We start from the raw sequence: 14,583 nt of genomic DNA, 5'->3' as shown, positions 1-14,583 counted from the left end.
TAGGCCGGTTGTAACTTTAAAACTATATAAATATACATATACACTACCAGTCAAAAGTTTGGACACACCTTCTCATTCAAAGGTTTTTGTTTATTTCATTTTTTTCCTACTGTATATTAAAATATTCTGGATTATTTTACACTTTTTTGTTTACTAGATAATTCCATATGTGCTCTATTATAGTTATTAATAAAATAAATAAAACACTTCGAATGAGAAGATGTGTCCTAACTTTTGACTGGTAGTGTATAAATATAGGATAGATATTAAATAATGTATTATATTACATTATTGCCTCTGCATTGGATTATTATCAGTTCAGGTAATAACTTCATAAATAACTACGTCTGAAAGCAGAAGTCTAGGGCAAATAATTGAAAGCAAATATTCAACAATTACACCAATTGTATTGAATATTATATTCTTTGCGGGCCACAAAAAATGAGGTCGCGGGCTGGATTTGGCCCACGGGCCTTGAGTTTGACACCCCTGAGGGACAAAAACAGTCAACAGAAACAGGTGACCTATATACACAAACCACACCCATGTGACAAATACCAGAAGTGCTCAAAAAATACAAATAAAAGTGACGTAAACAAATAATAATAATAACTCAGGCTAAATAGCATTTTGGCTCCTACATACACTGTAACTGATACCTCCTCTTGGAGCAGGAAGGAGTGCAAAGTCAGCTACAGAACACTGATTGGTGCATCTCTGTCTGAAACCCACCTGCTCAATAACAGTCTTCAGCCACCACTGAGGGCCCATGAGAGTGATAGCAGCGATGATTTTAGCATGGAGCACTCCCAGAGCCCAGTCCTGTGGGAAAACACACAGATCAACGGCTGAACGTGGAAACAGGAAATGACAATGTTGTAAACAATTGGCGCTCTGCAGTTCATTCCTTCAAAATATCTTTTAGAATGATTTCTCCCTTCCCCTAATCCACAGCCTTTCAAATTGCGACCTATGCGTTTCCCTGTGTGTGTGTGTGTGTGTGTGTGTGTGTCTGTGTCTGTGTGTGTCTGTGTGTGTGTGTGTCTGTCTGTCTGTCTGTCTGTCTGTCTGTGTGTCTGTCTGTGTGTGTGTCTGCGTGTGTGTCTGCGTGTGTGTGCGTGTGTGTGTGTGTGTGTGCGTGTGTGTCTGTCTGTCTGCGTGCGTGTGTGTGTCCGCGTGTATATGTGCGTGTGTGTGTGTGTGTGTGTGTGTGTGTATGCGTGTCTGGGAGGGAGGGTTGCGTTTGTTTTGTTTTATTTTTAGCTTACATACGTATTCTGTATGAAAATGGTTGTACATGTTGTGTATTAATCTCAATAGAAATGTTTAGGAGCAAACAGGATGAAGGAACAATAACAACAAAGGGGATCCTACCTGCCACGGGTAGAAGAGCGGCGTTTGGTCGAGCGGGACTCTGAGAGGAGCGACGATGACGAGCTCGAACAGCAGACCCAGGAGCAGCGGGATGACTCCGGCCACCAGCAGCGCGACCACCAGGGTCTTCAGAATCTGCCCAAACAGCGCGCGACGTACATGAACATGATTAATCAGAAAACATCAAAGCTTCCTCAGAGTAAGGGGAGAACAAAGTCCCTCTGATGTCCTCAGAGAAAATGCCCTTTTAAAATACAATAAACTAATGATAATTTTCCTCTTTAAACTGTGGGTTTTCTCCGGAAGTGTTTCCTTGTACGATGTGAGGACAGAGGGTCTGAGGACAGAGGGTCTAAGGACAGAGGGTCAAAGGACAGAGGGTCAAAGGACAGAGGGTCAAAGGACAGAGGGTCAAAGGACAGAGGGTCAAAGGACAGAGGGTCTAAGGACAGAGGGTCTAAGGACAGAGGGTCTGAGGACAGAGGGTCTGAGGACAGAGGGTCTGAGGACAGAGGGTCTAAGGACAGAGGGTCTAAGGACAGAGGGTCTAAGGACAGAGGGTCTAGGACAGAGGGTCTAAGGACAGAGGATCTAAGGACAGAGGGTCTGAGGACAGAGGGTCTAGGGACAGAGGGTCTAAGGACAGAGGGTCTAAGGACAGAGGGTCTAAGGACAGAGGGTCTAAGGACAGAGGGTCTGAGGACAGAGGGTCTAAGGACAGAGGGTCTAAGGACAGAGGGTCTAAGGACAGAGGGTCTAAGGACAGAGGGTCTAAGGACAGAGGGTCTGAGGACAGAGGGTCTAAGGACAGAGGGTCTAAGGACAGAGGGTCTAAGGACAGAGGGTCTGAGGACAGAGGGTCTAAGGACAGAGGGTCTAAGGACAGAGGGTCTAAGGACAGAGGGTCTGAGGACAGAGGGTCTAAGGACAGAGGGTCTAAGGACAGAGGGTCTAAGGACAGAGGGTCTAAGGACAGAGGGTCTAAGGACAGAGGGTGTTGTATTGTCATACAAATTTGGAAATTGGAAAATTGATTGATAATTTTCCAATTTCATATTTTTCCTGGGTTAAATCTTTTAGAATATTTTTTTTCTCACAGTCAGGGAGACGTTGATTAGGAACATTGATTTTGAATAGATTTGTATGTACAGGAAGCCAGGAAAATAGAATGTATCGTAGGACAGACTTGATCTGGTGGAAAATAGTTTTTAAAAAAAGCAGATGCTGGAAATTTTAGACATCGGCTTATGATATTGTAACAACACAAAAGTTGCAATTAGACCCGACTCCAGACAAGCAGATGGAGAGAGGATCTCAAACCCCTCCACAGCCCAGGTTTGGTGTGTTCCAGCGATGGAGGCTGAACATGGACTCACCATGAGCGTCCACTCCTGAACCTTGCGTGCGATGACGGTGCGACCCTGCGGCATCCAGGCGAGCAGCACGGAGACGCCGCGGATCGACAGCCAGCAGACGTACAGCCCGCACGCCGCCGTGTACAGCTCGTGGATTTTAGAGCTTCCCGTCCAGAAGGACATGAGCCAGCGCCCGGTGAACACTGAAACACACAAGGTAAGGTACGTTTATTTATATAGCATACTTTCAGACACAGAGGCAATTCAAAGTGCTTCACATCATCATTAACACTTAACAAGACGACAACAGAAAGGAACACGGTAAATAAACACAATGGAATTACACATTAATTATAAACATGCATAAAAGAGATTAAAAACAACATTATAAATACGGTAGGTGCTAAAACAAGTTTAAAGACTTCTAGGTATGCAGACTTAACCCTCGCCTTGTGTTCGGGTCTCCCGTGACCCGTTTCAAGTTACAATGATATAATAACTACGCTCTAGTTTTTTTTATGGGAACAAGGCTTCACGATATCCTCCAGTCCACAGCAGATATATAAACACTACAAAACTGATTTTGACCATTTTAGCCAAGTCTGAAGGTCTCTAAAAGTGTGTAATTTGGTGTTGGGGTCTGGGGAGACCCAGCTGAATTATTTTGGGCGACTCGAGGTCAAATTTGGCCCAATCAAGATTCATCTTTGACTTTAGACACCCCTCCCCCCCCCACGGGAACTCCACCTTTCTCAAAGAACATGTACACTAACACTTGAACACACACACATGCACGTGTGCAATATGTGGTGTAATGTGTTTTGGGGCCATAACATCATTAAATTACAACAGGATTGTACGGTTATGAAAGCATAATAAGTTAGTTATGATGTTGTGAAGCCCCTGTGGGTTCATCTGGAGAGGGTGTGGCTGTGCTGTCTTGATTGCAGTGACTCAGGGCACCTGGGTCTGGTGCCCTGCAGCTATTTAAAGCCTCTCTGCTCCTTTCTGTCTTCCCTCTGCTTTCCCCTACAGGCACCCGGTTCGGTTGAGTATGTTAACAGTTATTTCAGTTGTTTCACTTTGTGCACTTCAACACCCTCACACATACATGTCCATGCAATCCTCACCCTGCATTTACACTACTGACACCACTGACGTCCACACCTCATGCTTTACTTACTTTGCACTTGATTCATTTGGCTAGTTCGAATCACTTGCTTTAATAAACATCTTTTGCTAACCGTTGACATGGTGTGTCTCCTCTTTGTTGTGGCCTTTTGAGCCAGGTCATAACAGATGTAGTTAAAACAATATTGGATGATTGTTATGGAAATAATTATCATAGACGCCAATTAGTAACATACAGGACAAACCTCGATGTCTGTTTACCTTCTTTAAGGACACAGGCTGCTTAGCCAATAATGTTATTGTTCCCATTCTGTGACCGGTCAATACTGGGATACAGATGGTCTGTGTTGTGGGTACACTGGGACACTTCCTTCTCTGTATTTGTGGACTCCAAGGTGAAATCTTCAAGGTCATAAGTGTCCGACGCAAGTAGCTCAGTGTTCCCACACTGTTTAGGCTATCTCCTCAAATATGTTGTTTACTCTCTGCGAAACCAGTTAGATGGGCTGGCAAGAGAGAGGCTCTCCAGAATTGACGTGGCAACTCTACCGTGAAGTCAGAACCTCTGACTCTTGGACTTGTGATGTGAATCCTCCGGCCGTAACTCCAAATAAACCATCATGTGTTTGACATCAAAGCTACTGCTCTTCTCGTGTCTCCTTCCTGAGTCGGTGACTCCCACTGCATAGCTACACAGAAGTTTCCTCTACAATGATAGTCTTTTTTTTGTTGTGTTTTGGACTGAGATAAATCATGCGTCAAAATGGACCCGCGAACACCATGAACGGTAACAGCTTTTGAACACAACACAAGAACTCAGCGTTGGTGAAGACCTCAGGGTTTCTGGAAGTTTGTTCCATTTTTGGAGAGCTAAAAAACTAAAAGCAGCTTCGGCGTGTTTGGTTCTGAGCCTCCGGTGAGCTCAGAGCTCTGGGTCGTAACAGAGCAGCATGTCGGACATCTATTGGGGTCCCAAACCATTTAATGCTTTATAAGTTAGCAATGCACATTTGAAATGGATTCTGTACGCTACTGGTAGCAGTGCAGAGATCTGAGTACTGAGGAGATGTGTTCTACTCTTTAGACAAAAACTAACTTGAGCTACAACTTAAAAAAAGAACTGCTCAAACAGCAGAGACATGCGTAATTATAGACTCCCCCTGTCATTAGGGTTTGGGTGTGGGTCTGCAAAGGAGAATAGTGATTGCTGGTTGTGTTTAAACCACATCTTACCTGGTAGAGTGAGACACACCAGACTGGCCACCAGCAGAGTGAGGCACATGAAAGCTATCAGCAGCACAATCTGGAGACAAGGGGAACAAAATAAATGTTAAGAAGGAACCAAAGTTTGACTGGTTATGATTATTTGTGTTGAATGTGTCTGTGCTAGATGATAAACTATAAGATCAAGCGCTTTAACATGAAGGAGTAATAACTGGGAGTGGTACAGCCTTAGATGTACACTAAGTGGTACCTACAGCCTTAGATGTACACTAAGTGGTACCGACAGCCTTAGATGTACACTAAGTGGTACCGACAGCCTTAGATGTACACTAATGGCATTATCAGAGCATGTTCACTGGAATCTATGCATATAAGAATCGGATAGTAGATCTGTAGAATCTGCGTTGATAAATGTTAAACCACTCACTCTGAATGGGAAGCGGAGGGGTCTGTGATACGGCTGGAACCCAACGGGCCCCCCCTGCTGCAGGATGGCCTGATGGGCTGCGTGCAGGCCCTCGCCAACGGCTGGGGCGGGGTTGTTGTTGTTGTTGTGGTGGTGGTGAGCAGGAGGGGGGTTGTTGTTGTTGTTGTTGTTCACAGGCTGGTTGCCCTCATTGTCCTCCTGTTCCCCGAGGAGGTAGGAGTGGAGGTCTCTGCGGAGGGAAACATGTGATTTAATTGTTTTAATTGGGTCGTTTTTTATTAAAATATTTGTGTATCTTTCATTTCTTTTTATGCATGCTTCTTAGTTAACATTGAGCTGTCTTTGGCTCTTTTCTGCTGTGACTAATGTACATGTCCCCTCTGTGGGACTTGTTGTGGAATATTTTCCAAGGCCCATAACTTTGACCCAGTGTATCAGTTCAAACTGTCCTGACTGAGCACAGGCACCTGTAACCTTGGCTGCTGTGCTCTCAGTGTTTTGTCTCCCTGTTCCTGCCTGTTGACGTCAGCTGATAGAGGTGTTATCATTCTATCTTGTTATGCAGCATGTTGATGATGCTCTCTGAACTAGCTAAATACATGGGTCTGGGGTGGAGTTCTTCAGAATTGACGTGGCAACTCTACCGTGAAGTCAGAACCTCTGACTCTTGGACTTGTGATGTGAATCCTCCGGCCGTAACTCCAAATAAACCATCATGTGTTTGACATCAAAGCTACTGCTCCTACCGTGTCTCCTTCCTGAGTCGGTGACTCCCAATGCATAGCTACACAGAAGTTTCCTCTACAGGACTAATAAAGGCATTCTGATTCTGAACTTTTGAAAGAACATCCATAACATTCATCTGTTTGCAACTTACAAATGATTTATCTAATATATCATATTCCAATTACTTGTATTTAGACTCTCCTTGTACTATTTTAACTATTTGATCTGTGTTATCGTGTTCGTGTTGCACTGTTGGAGGGGCCTGTGACCTCAGATTTTCATTGTCATATCTACACTGTAGCTATGCACACTAAATGACAATAAAATAAAAGCCTTGAAACCTTGATTGGTTACAGAAGGTCAATGTGAGAAATGTCAGGGGCTCGGTAAGAAAATGTGTTGTTGACTTACAGTAGATATCCAGCGCTGACGGTCCAGGCTCTGACGAGGCCTTTGAGCCACTGCCGAGTGTGACCCTGCTCCAAGAGAGCGGGGAGAACGACCTGAAGTAACAACAGCTCCAACGACAGCTCGCTGACCGGGGCGTCGCTGAGGGGAGAGGAGGGGCACAGGGTCAGAAGATAACATTCTACAGCGTGTAGGTACAAATAAAAGCAGAAGAAAACTAATAACGGAGCCGGGGGATGTACAGTACCAGTCAAAAGTTTGGACATGAAACTGAAGACATCACAACTATGAAAGAACACTTTTTTGTTAACTAGATAATTCCATATGTGTTCTTTTATAGTTTTGATGTCTTCAGTATAAATCTACTTGAATGAGAAGGTGTGTCCAAACTTTTGACTGGTAGTGTATGTGTGGCTTTGATCTCAGAGAACATCAGGTTTTTTCTGATAGTTGTTAGTCTTTATTCTTTGCAATACAACCCGCCTTCCTGGCTGTTTTTGTTTAACCTACAATGGCTCTAATATGCCCGTGTATGAAGTATATTTGGTAACACTGAACAGTTCAATTGAATTCAGTTACAGTTGTTTCTTACAACACAAGTCCCTGCAACTCTTGGTTTTAACCGTCATTCATGTTGCCAATAGGGCCAATACTTCCTCTTTTGTTCAAAATGAGCTGCAGTTAGATGTTGTTTTTTTAACGCCCTGAGGTGGAAGTGGCTTTTAACACCATTTGAAAGCAGCAGTTCAGGTTCAGGTTCTTTATGTGTACCCGTAGGTTGATTTAGTTTGCAGATAAAAAGACAAGGGATCCATCCTGACACACTCTAAAAACACAGACAACAGACACATCGCTAATAAAATAACTAATCAAAGTACACCCTGCTCCGTCAAATCTCAAAATATAGCACTAGTACAAACATGGACATTCAAAATTCATAATTAAATAAATAGGCATCTGTGTGACGCTCCTATGATGTGATAATTTGTGCAATAGCTGCTGGGATAAAACTGTTTTTATACCGCTTCGTTCTACTCTTTGGGACGACTAACCTCCGGCCCGAAGCAAGAAGCTTCAATTCTGAGTGCAGAGGGTGGGAGTCATCGCCTAACATGGAGCTGGATAACCGCTGTCACTGCCTGAGGGACAGGGTCTCCAGGTTTAGCTGTGGTGGCGGCCATGACACTAACGGACTCAACGCTGCACCGTATCCATGGAGACATCCGGATCTCTCTGACGCAAAACCCCGTAAGAATTCACCGATTCATTATTATGGGGAAACCTTTAAAGAGTCCTCTCTAGTGTCTCTACTTTAAAGAGTCCTCTCTAGTGTCTCTGCTTTAAGGAGTCCTCTCTAGTGTCTCTACTTTAAAGAGTCCTCTCTAGTGTCTCTACTTTAAAGAGTCCTCTCTAGTGTCTCTACTTTAAAGAGTCCTCTCTAGTGTCTCTGCTTTAAGGAGTCCTCTCTAGTGTCTCTGCTTTAAAGAGTCCTCTCTAGTGTCTCTGCTTTAAGGAGTCCTCTCTAGTGTCTCTGCTTTAAAGAGTCCTCTCTAGTGTCTCTACTTTAAAAAGTCCTCTCTAGTGTCTCTACTTTAAAGAGTCCTCTCTAGTGTCTCTGCTTTAAAGAGTCCTCTCTAGTGTCTCTACTTTAGAGTCCTCTCTAGTGTCTCTACTTTAAAGAGTCCTCTCTAGTGTCTCTGCTTTAAAGAGTCCTCTCTAGTGTCTCTACTTTAGAGTCCTCTCTAGTGTCTCTGCTTTAAAGAGTCCTCTCTAGTGTCTCTGCTTTAAAGAGTCCTCTCTAGTGTCTCTGCTTTAAAGAGTCCTCTCTAGTGTCTCTACTTTAAAGAGTCCTCTCTAGTGTCTCTACTTTAGAGTCCTCTCTAGTGTCTCTACTTTAAAGAGTCCTCTCTAGTGTCTCTGCTTTAAAGAGTCCTCTCTAGTGTCTCTACTTTAGAGTCCTCTCTAGTGTCTCTGCTTTAAAGAGTCCTCTCTAGTGTCTCTGCTTTAAAGAGTCCTCTCTAGTGTCTCTGCTTTAAGGAGTCCTCTCTAGTGTCTCTACTTTAAAGAGTCCTCTCTAGTGTCTCTACTTTAAAGAGTCCTCTCTAGTGTCTCTACTTTAAAGAGTCCTCTCTAGTGTCTCTACTTTAAAGAGTCCTCTCTAGTGTCTCTACTTTCACCTGCTGGACCACTTTATGATCTCACAGTTCTCCCGCAGTTCACCGCTGCTAAGTGACCTTTAACTTTGTCACGGCGGTGGTCACCTGTAGAGCATGACGTTGTAGGGCAGGAAGGTGGGCATCAGCAGTTTGATGAGCCTGATGGGCAGCCACAGCATGAGCAGCACGATGGAGCCGAACACCACCACGGACAGGATGAAGCGCCGCAGGTGTCTGTAGATCGGCAGGTGGATCATCTCCTGCACCGGGTTGAAGTCTGGGTCGTTCAGATTCCTCAGAAACCACAGCACTCCCGGCCGCAGCACCTGATGGACACAGCAGCAATTAATGTTATATATATATATTTGAAATCACAAAAATGTAACCTACAATCATCAAGTTTTTTTATTGTTAGCAACGGTTTGGCCGATGAAAAGCTAATGTACTTGCAGTGTTTATGAGCTTGGTGGAATACAATTATTGTCAATCGCTTTGGATGAAAGGGTACATACAGCAAGCAGCTACATACGAAAGCAAACTCAGGATCGTACCTCTCTCAGGAGGAGGATGAAAGAAGCGAAGTAGAAGACGTAGACCATTCCCACGAGCCAGTGCAGGAACATGGTGGTGCCCGGCGCAGATTTAAAGCTCAGCTCCCTGTCTTTCAGCGACGCATCAAACATCTCCTGCAGTAAGTTAAACGGTAAACAAAGAATACACTTAAACCAATTCAGATTCAGCGTTGGTTCTCATGCTAATTTATTGTCTGTGCTAAATGAATGCACAGTGGGAAATGTGCTGTGATGAATAACATTTGCACATACCATATGGTAAGCAGATTTAAATGAGATAAAGCTCGATTACTTGTGAGGGTTTCCCCGGGAAACAAACACAATACACACAAACACGTCACAGATTATTTCGTGGTATTTGGCTGCCAGACAAAATTATCTACGCAGCTCGCGACGTAACTAGGAGTCTAGTGGACGGTATCAGTACTACAAGTAAAACAATTAAAAAATATATTTTTAATTAATTACGTTGTTTATAAATTAATCTGAGGGCTGCAAAAAGAGGAGGTGGGGGCCGCATGCGGCATATTTGTTTCAACTAAAAACAGCATTTCAAAATGGGGACATTGCAGAAGCTGTGGAAGTGAAAAGACTGAACTGCTGTGAGGAAATGTTGAATATGGTTAATCTATTTGGAGTAAGCTATACTCTGCTCTGTTTGTGGATGTGCTTTTATTGTATTTTTGTTGAATTTGTAAATTTCCAAATGTAATTATATTCTTGGTCTGTACTTTAAACTGATTTCTACTAACTGCTCACTTGTTATTGTATTTATTTGTTCATTATTTTGTAATCTGCCATATGTCTAATGTTGGGGAATGTTCGGTTAAATGCGATAAATCAATAAAAACAGCATTTCTGAAAAGGAGACAAATAGGTTTAAGGAGTCGGAGCTTTCAAAAATAAGAACACAAAGGAGAGGGTGAGTCTTACTAAAGAGCAGATGTCCAGCCACCAGCCACAGATGAGTGGAAAAACACCGATCTCCACAACAACCAGCAGAGAGACCTGAAATGGAGAGATGGAGTCACTTATCACCATATGGAGAAACATTCACTCAGCTGCTTCAAAACATGGCTTTGATTTCCTTACAGGACAAAAAAGTCTGAGTCAGAAAACTGCCACTATTGATTTTTATACATCAAAAAACAAAAAATGCTAATGAGGGAATATGATTCAGTGTGTGACAGACAGACAGGCAGACAGAGAGACAGACAGACAGACAGGCAGGCAGACAGAGACAGAGAGACAGGCAGACAGAGACAGAGAGACAGGCAGACAGAGAGACAGACAGACAGACAGACAGACAGACAGACAGAGAGACAGACAGACAGACAGACAGGCAGACAGAGAGACAGACAGACAGAGACAGAGACAGACAGAGAGACAGGCAGACAGAGAGACAGACAGACACACAGACACAGTGACAGAGAGACAGGCAGACAGAGAGACAGACAGAGACAGACAGACAGACAGACAGACAGACAGACAGACAGACAGACAGACAGACAGACAGACAGACAGACAGACAGACAGACAGACAGACAGACAGAAGACAGACAGACAGACAGACAGACACACACACAGACAGACAGACAGACAGACAGACACACAGACACACAGACAGACAGACACACAGACAGACAGACAGACAGACAGACAGACAGACAGACAGACAGACAGACAGACAGACAGACAGACACAGACAGACAGACAGACAGACAGACAGACAGACACAGACAGACAGACAGACAGACAGACAGACACACAGACAGACAGACAGAGTGACAGAGAGACAGACAGACAGAGAGACAGACAGACAGACAGACAGACAGACAGACAGACAGACAGACAGACAGACAGACAGACAGACAGACAGACAGACAGACAGATTTGTATGGGCGAAACCAGGAACACAGCATGTCCACTTAAAAAGAAGCCTGACTTGTATTCATATTATTTAGGGTCATAGGGTTGTTCAGTTTCTGTGTGATTGCAAAGACTCAGTGTGATATTCAGCTAGTAAATCTCCGTAAGTGGGTTTTTTCCCTGTTTCCACAGAGGAAGGTGCAGAGTCGCACTAAGGCGTTACCTTGACAACGATATAGCAGACTCCCAGGAGCCTTCGAGATCTCTGAAACCGGACCAGAGCAGCGAGTCCCTGAAACAGCTGTTAAGGATCAACACAGCTCACACAGTTCAAGGTCCCCTACTATACTGTTTTTCATCAATATATCACAGGTCTCAGATACATACAGAACCTGTCTCTGATTGGCTGAAACACCAAACAGATCATTGCAGCATTACCCATAATCCCCTCTGTTTCAGCCCTGTTTCCAAAGTGCTGATTCTCTGTCTGTTACTTTAGATGAAAATAAGGAGCCCCTCCCCACGCCCCTCTGAGAGACATTTAGTTAAAAAGAACTCAATGGAGCTCTAGGAGGAGATTCAGGTGAGAAGGGGGGGGGGGGTCAAATGTAATACATTTTAAGACCTCATCGCCACTTTGAGTTCTAACCGGTTACCTTGGCGACACACTTTACCTCACATTGACTATATACAGTATTGATTGTCCTTCCTCCTTATCTTCCAACCATTTGGACGCAGACTTGCATTTCCCCAAAACGATGTTGTTTAACAACCGGCGTAAACGGACCTTCGCGCTATCGAGCAGTGAGCGTGCGATGTCCTGTTCAGATGACGTCAAACCCAACGGGATGCCATCAATAAACTACACAGAATCACACTACACACCTACGCAATGATTACATTCAGGCAGACTGTAGAATACAACCTCTTTGGACCATTCATATACTTATTGAAAACAAGCTACAAAATGTAATACTTTGGAAAATGCCGTTTAATACTTTTGAATAGCCTTCATTTTCGCTAAATTGGACCCCCTGCCTTGGTTGCTGATTGGCTAATGGTTACACAAGCCAAAACATCGTTATGACATCACAAAGTGGCAAAAATCTGATCAGCTCATTTTCAGACAGGTTTTTATAGAAATGGATCAAAAAGAGAGAGAATCTTTGTTCCTGAAGCTTTCAGAGTCTCTTTCGACAGAGGGGACACATGTTGATGTAGAAGAGACATGAAGAAGAGGGGACACATGTTGATGTAGAAGAGACATGAAGAAGAGGGGACACATGTCGATGTAGAAGAGACATGAAGAAGAGGGGACACATGTTGATGTAGAAGAGACATGGAGAAGAGGGGACACATGTTGATGTAGGAGAGACATGAAGAAGAGGGGGACACATGTTGATGTAGGAGAGACATGAAGAAGAGGGGACACATGTTGATGTAGAAGAGACATGAGGAAGAGGGGGACACATGTTGATGTAGAAGAAGACATGAAGAAGAGGGGACATATGGTGATGTAGAAGAGACATGAAGAAGAGGGGACACATGTTGATGTAGAAGAGACATGGAGAAGAGGGGACACATGTTTGATGTAGGAGAGACATGAAGAAGATGGGACACATGTTGATGTAGGAGAGACATGAAGAAGAGGGGACACATGTTGATGTAGAAGAGACATGAGAAGAGGGGACACATGTGAGTAGATGTAGAAGAGACATGAGAAGATGGGAGGACACATGTTGATGTAGAAGAGACATGAGAGAAGAGGGGACACATGTTGATGTAGAAGAGAGACATGAGAAGAGGGACACATGTTGATGTAGAAGAGACATGAAGAAGAGGGGACACATGTTGATGTAGAAGAGACATGGAGAAGAGGGGACACATGTGGCCACCTAAGGATTGATGTAGGAGAGACATGAAGAAGAGGGGACACATGTTGATGTTAGGAGAGACATGACGAAGAGGGGACACATGTTGATGTAGAAGAGACTATGAGAAGAGGGGGACACATGTTTGATGTAGAAGAGACATGAAGAAGAGGGGACACATGTTGATGTAGAAGAGACATGAGAAGAGGGGACACATGTTGATGTAGAAGAGACAGAAGAAGAGGGGACACATGTTGATGTAGAGAGAACATGAAGAAGAGGGGGACCATGTTGATGTAGAGAGACATGAAGGGGACACATGTTGATGTAGAAGAGACATGAAGAAGAGGGGACACATGTTGATGTAGAAGAGAAGAGAGACAATGAGAAGAGGGGACACATGTTGATTGTAGAAGAGACATGAGCAGAGGGGGACACATGTTGATTGTAGAAGAGACATGAAGAAGAGGGGACACATGGTTGAATGTAGAAGAGACATGAAGAAGAGGGGCACACATGTTGATGTAGAAGAGACATGAAGAAGAGGGGACACATGTTGATGTAGAAGAGACATGAAGAAGAGGGGGCACATGTTGATGTAGAAGAGACATGAAGAAGAGGGGCACCAGGTTGATGTAGAAGAGACAATGAAGAAGAGGGGACACATGTTGATGTAGAAGAGACATGAAGAAGAGGGGGACACATGTTGATGTAGAAGAGACATGAAGAAGAGGGGACACTGTTGATGTAAAGAGACATGAAGAAGAGGGGACACATGTTGATGTAGAAGAGACATGAAGAAGAGGGGACACATGTTGATGTAGAAGAGACATGAAGAAGAGGGGACACATGTTGATGTAGAAGAGGGGACACATGTTGATGTAGAAGAGACTGAAAAGAGGGGACACATGTTGATGTAGAAGAGACATGAAGAGAGGGGACACATGTTGATGTAGAAGAGACATGAAGAAGAGGGGACACATGTTGATGTAGAAGAGACATGAAGAAGAGGGGACACATGTTGATGTAGAAGAGACATGAAGAAGAGGGGACACATGTTGATGTAGAAGAGACATGAAGAAGAGGGGACACATGTTGATGTAGAAGAGACATGAAGAAGAGGGGACACATGTTGATGTAGAAGAGACATGAAGAAGAGGGGACACATGTTGATGTAGAAGAGACATGAAGAAGAGGGGACACATGTTGATGTAGAAGAGACATGAAGAAGAGGGGACACATGTTGATGTAGAAGAGACATGAAGAAGAGGGGACACATGTTGATGTAGAAGGACATGAAGAAGAGGGGACACATGTTGATGTAGAAGAGACATGAAGAAGAGGGGGACACATGTTGATGTAGAAGAGACATGAAGAAGAGGGGACACATGTTGATGTAGAAGAGACATGAGGAAGAGGGGACACATGTTGATGTAGGAAGAGACATGAAGAAGAGGGGACACATGTTGA

At 43.9% G+C, this 14,583-nt stretch overlaps 1 protein-coding gene across 4 annotated transcripts in view; it reads right to left on the bottom strand.

The window, feature by feature from the left end:
- LOC117559836 (E3 ubiquitin-protein ligase MARCHF6) overlaps positions 1-14,583 on the bottom strand; it is a 29,719-nt gene that overhangs the window by 5,512 nt on the left and 9,624 nt on the right. Inside the window, exons 13-22 of one of the 4 annotated variants that reach the window (XM_034236535.1) lie at positions 11,466-11,534; positions 10,307-10,381; positions 9,353-9,490; positions 8,907-9,127; positions 6,649-6,786; positions 5,512-5,740; positions 5,094-5,163; positions 2,751-2,932; positions 1,375-1,509; positions 733-822 (exon numbers count right to left, since the gene is read on the bottom strand). In XM_034236535.1, coding sequence (XP_034092426.1) covers positions 733-822; positions 1,375-1,509; positions 2,751-2,932; positions 5,094-5,163; positions 5,512-5,740; positions 6,649-6,786; positions 8,907-9,127; positions 9,353-9,490; positions 10,307-10,381; positions 11,466-11,534 — 1,347 coding nt within the window. Of the gene's footprint in view, positions 1-732; positions 823-1,374; positions 1,519-2,750; positions 2,933-5,093; positions 5,164-5,511; positions 5,741-6,648; positions 6,787-8,906; positions 9,128-9,352; positions 9,491-10,306; positions 10,382-11,465; positions 11,535-14,583 lie in introns of all 4 variants that reach the window. The other 3 variants (XM_034236536.1, XM_034236532.1, XM_034236534.1) reach the window with 3 other exon arrangements.

Source organism: Gymnodraco acuticeps, unplaced genomic scaffold (genome assembly GCF_902827175.1).
Source record: "Gymnodraco acuticeps unplaced genomic scaffold, fGymAcu1.1, whole genome shotgun sequence".
Lineage (NCBI taxonomy): Eukaryota > Metazoa > Chordata > Actinopteri > Perciformes > Bathydraconidae > Gymnodraco > Gymnodraco acuticeps.
This window is presented reverse-complemented; position numbering and strand designations above follow the sequence as displayed.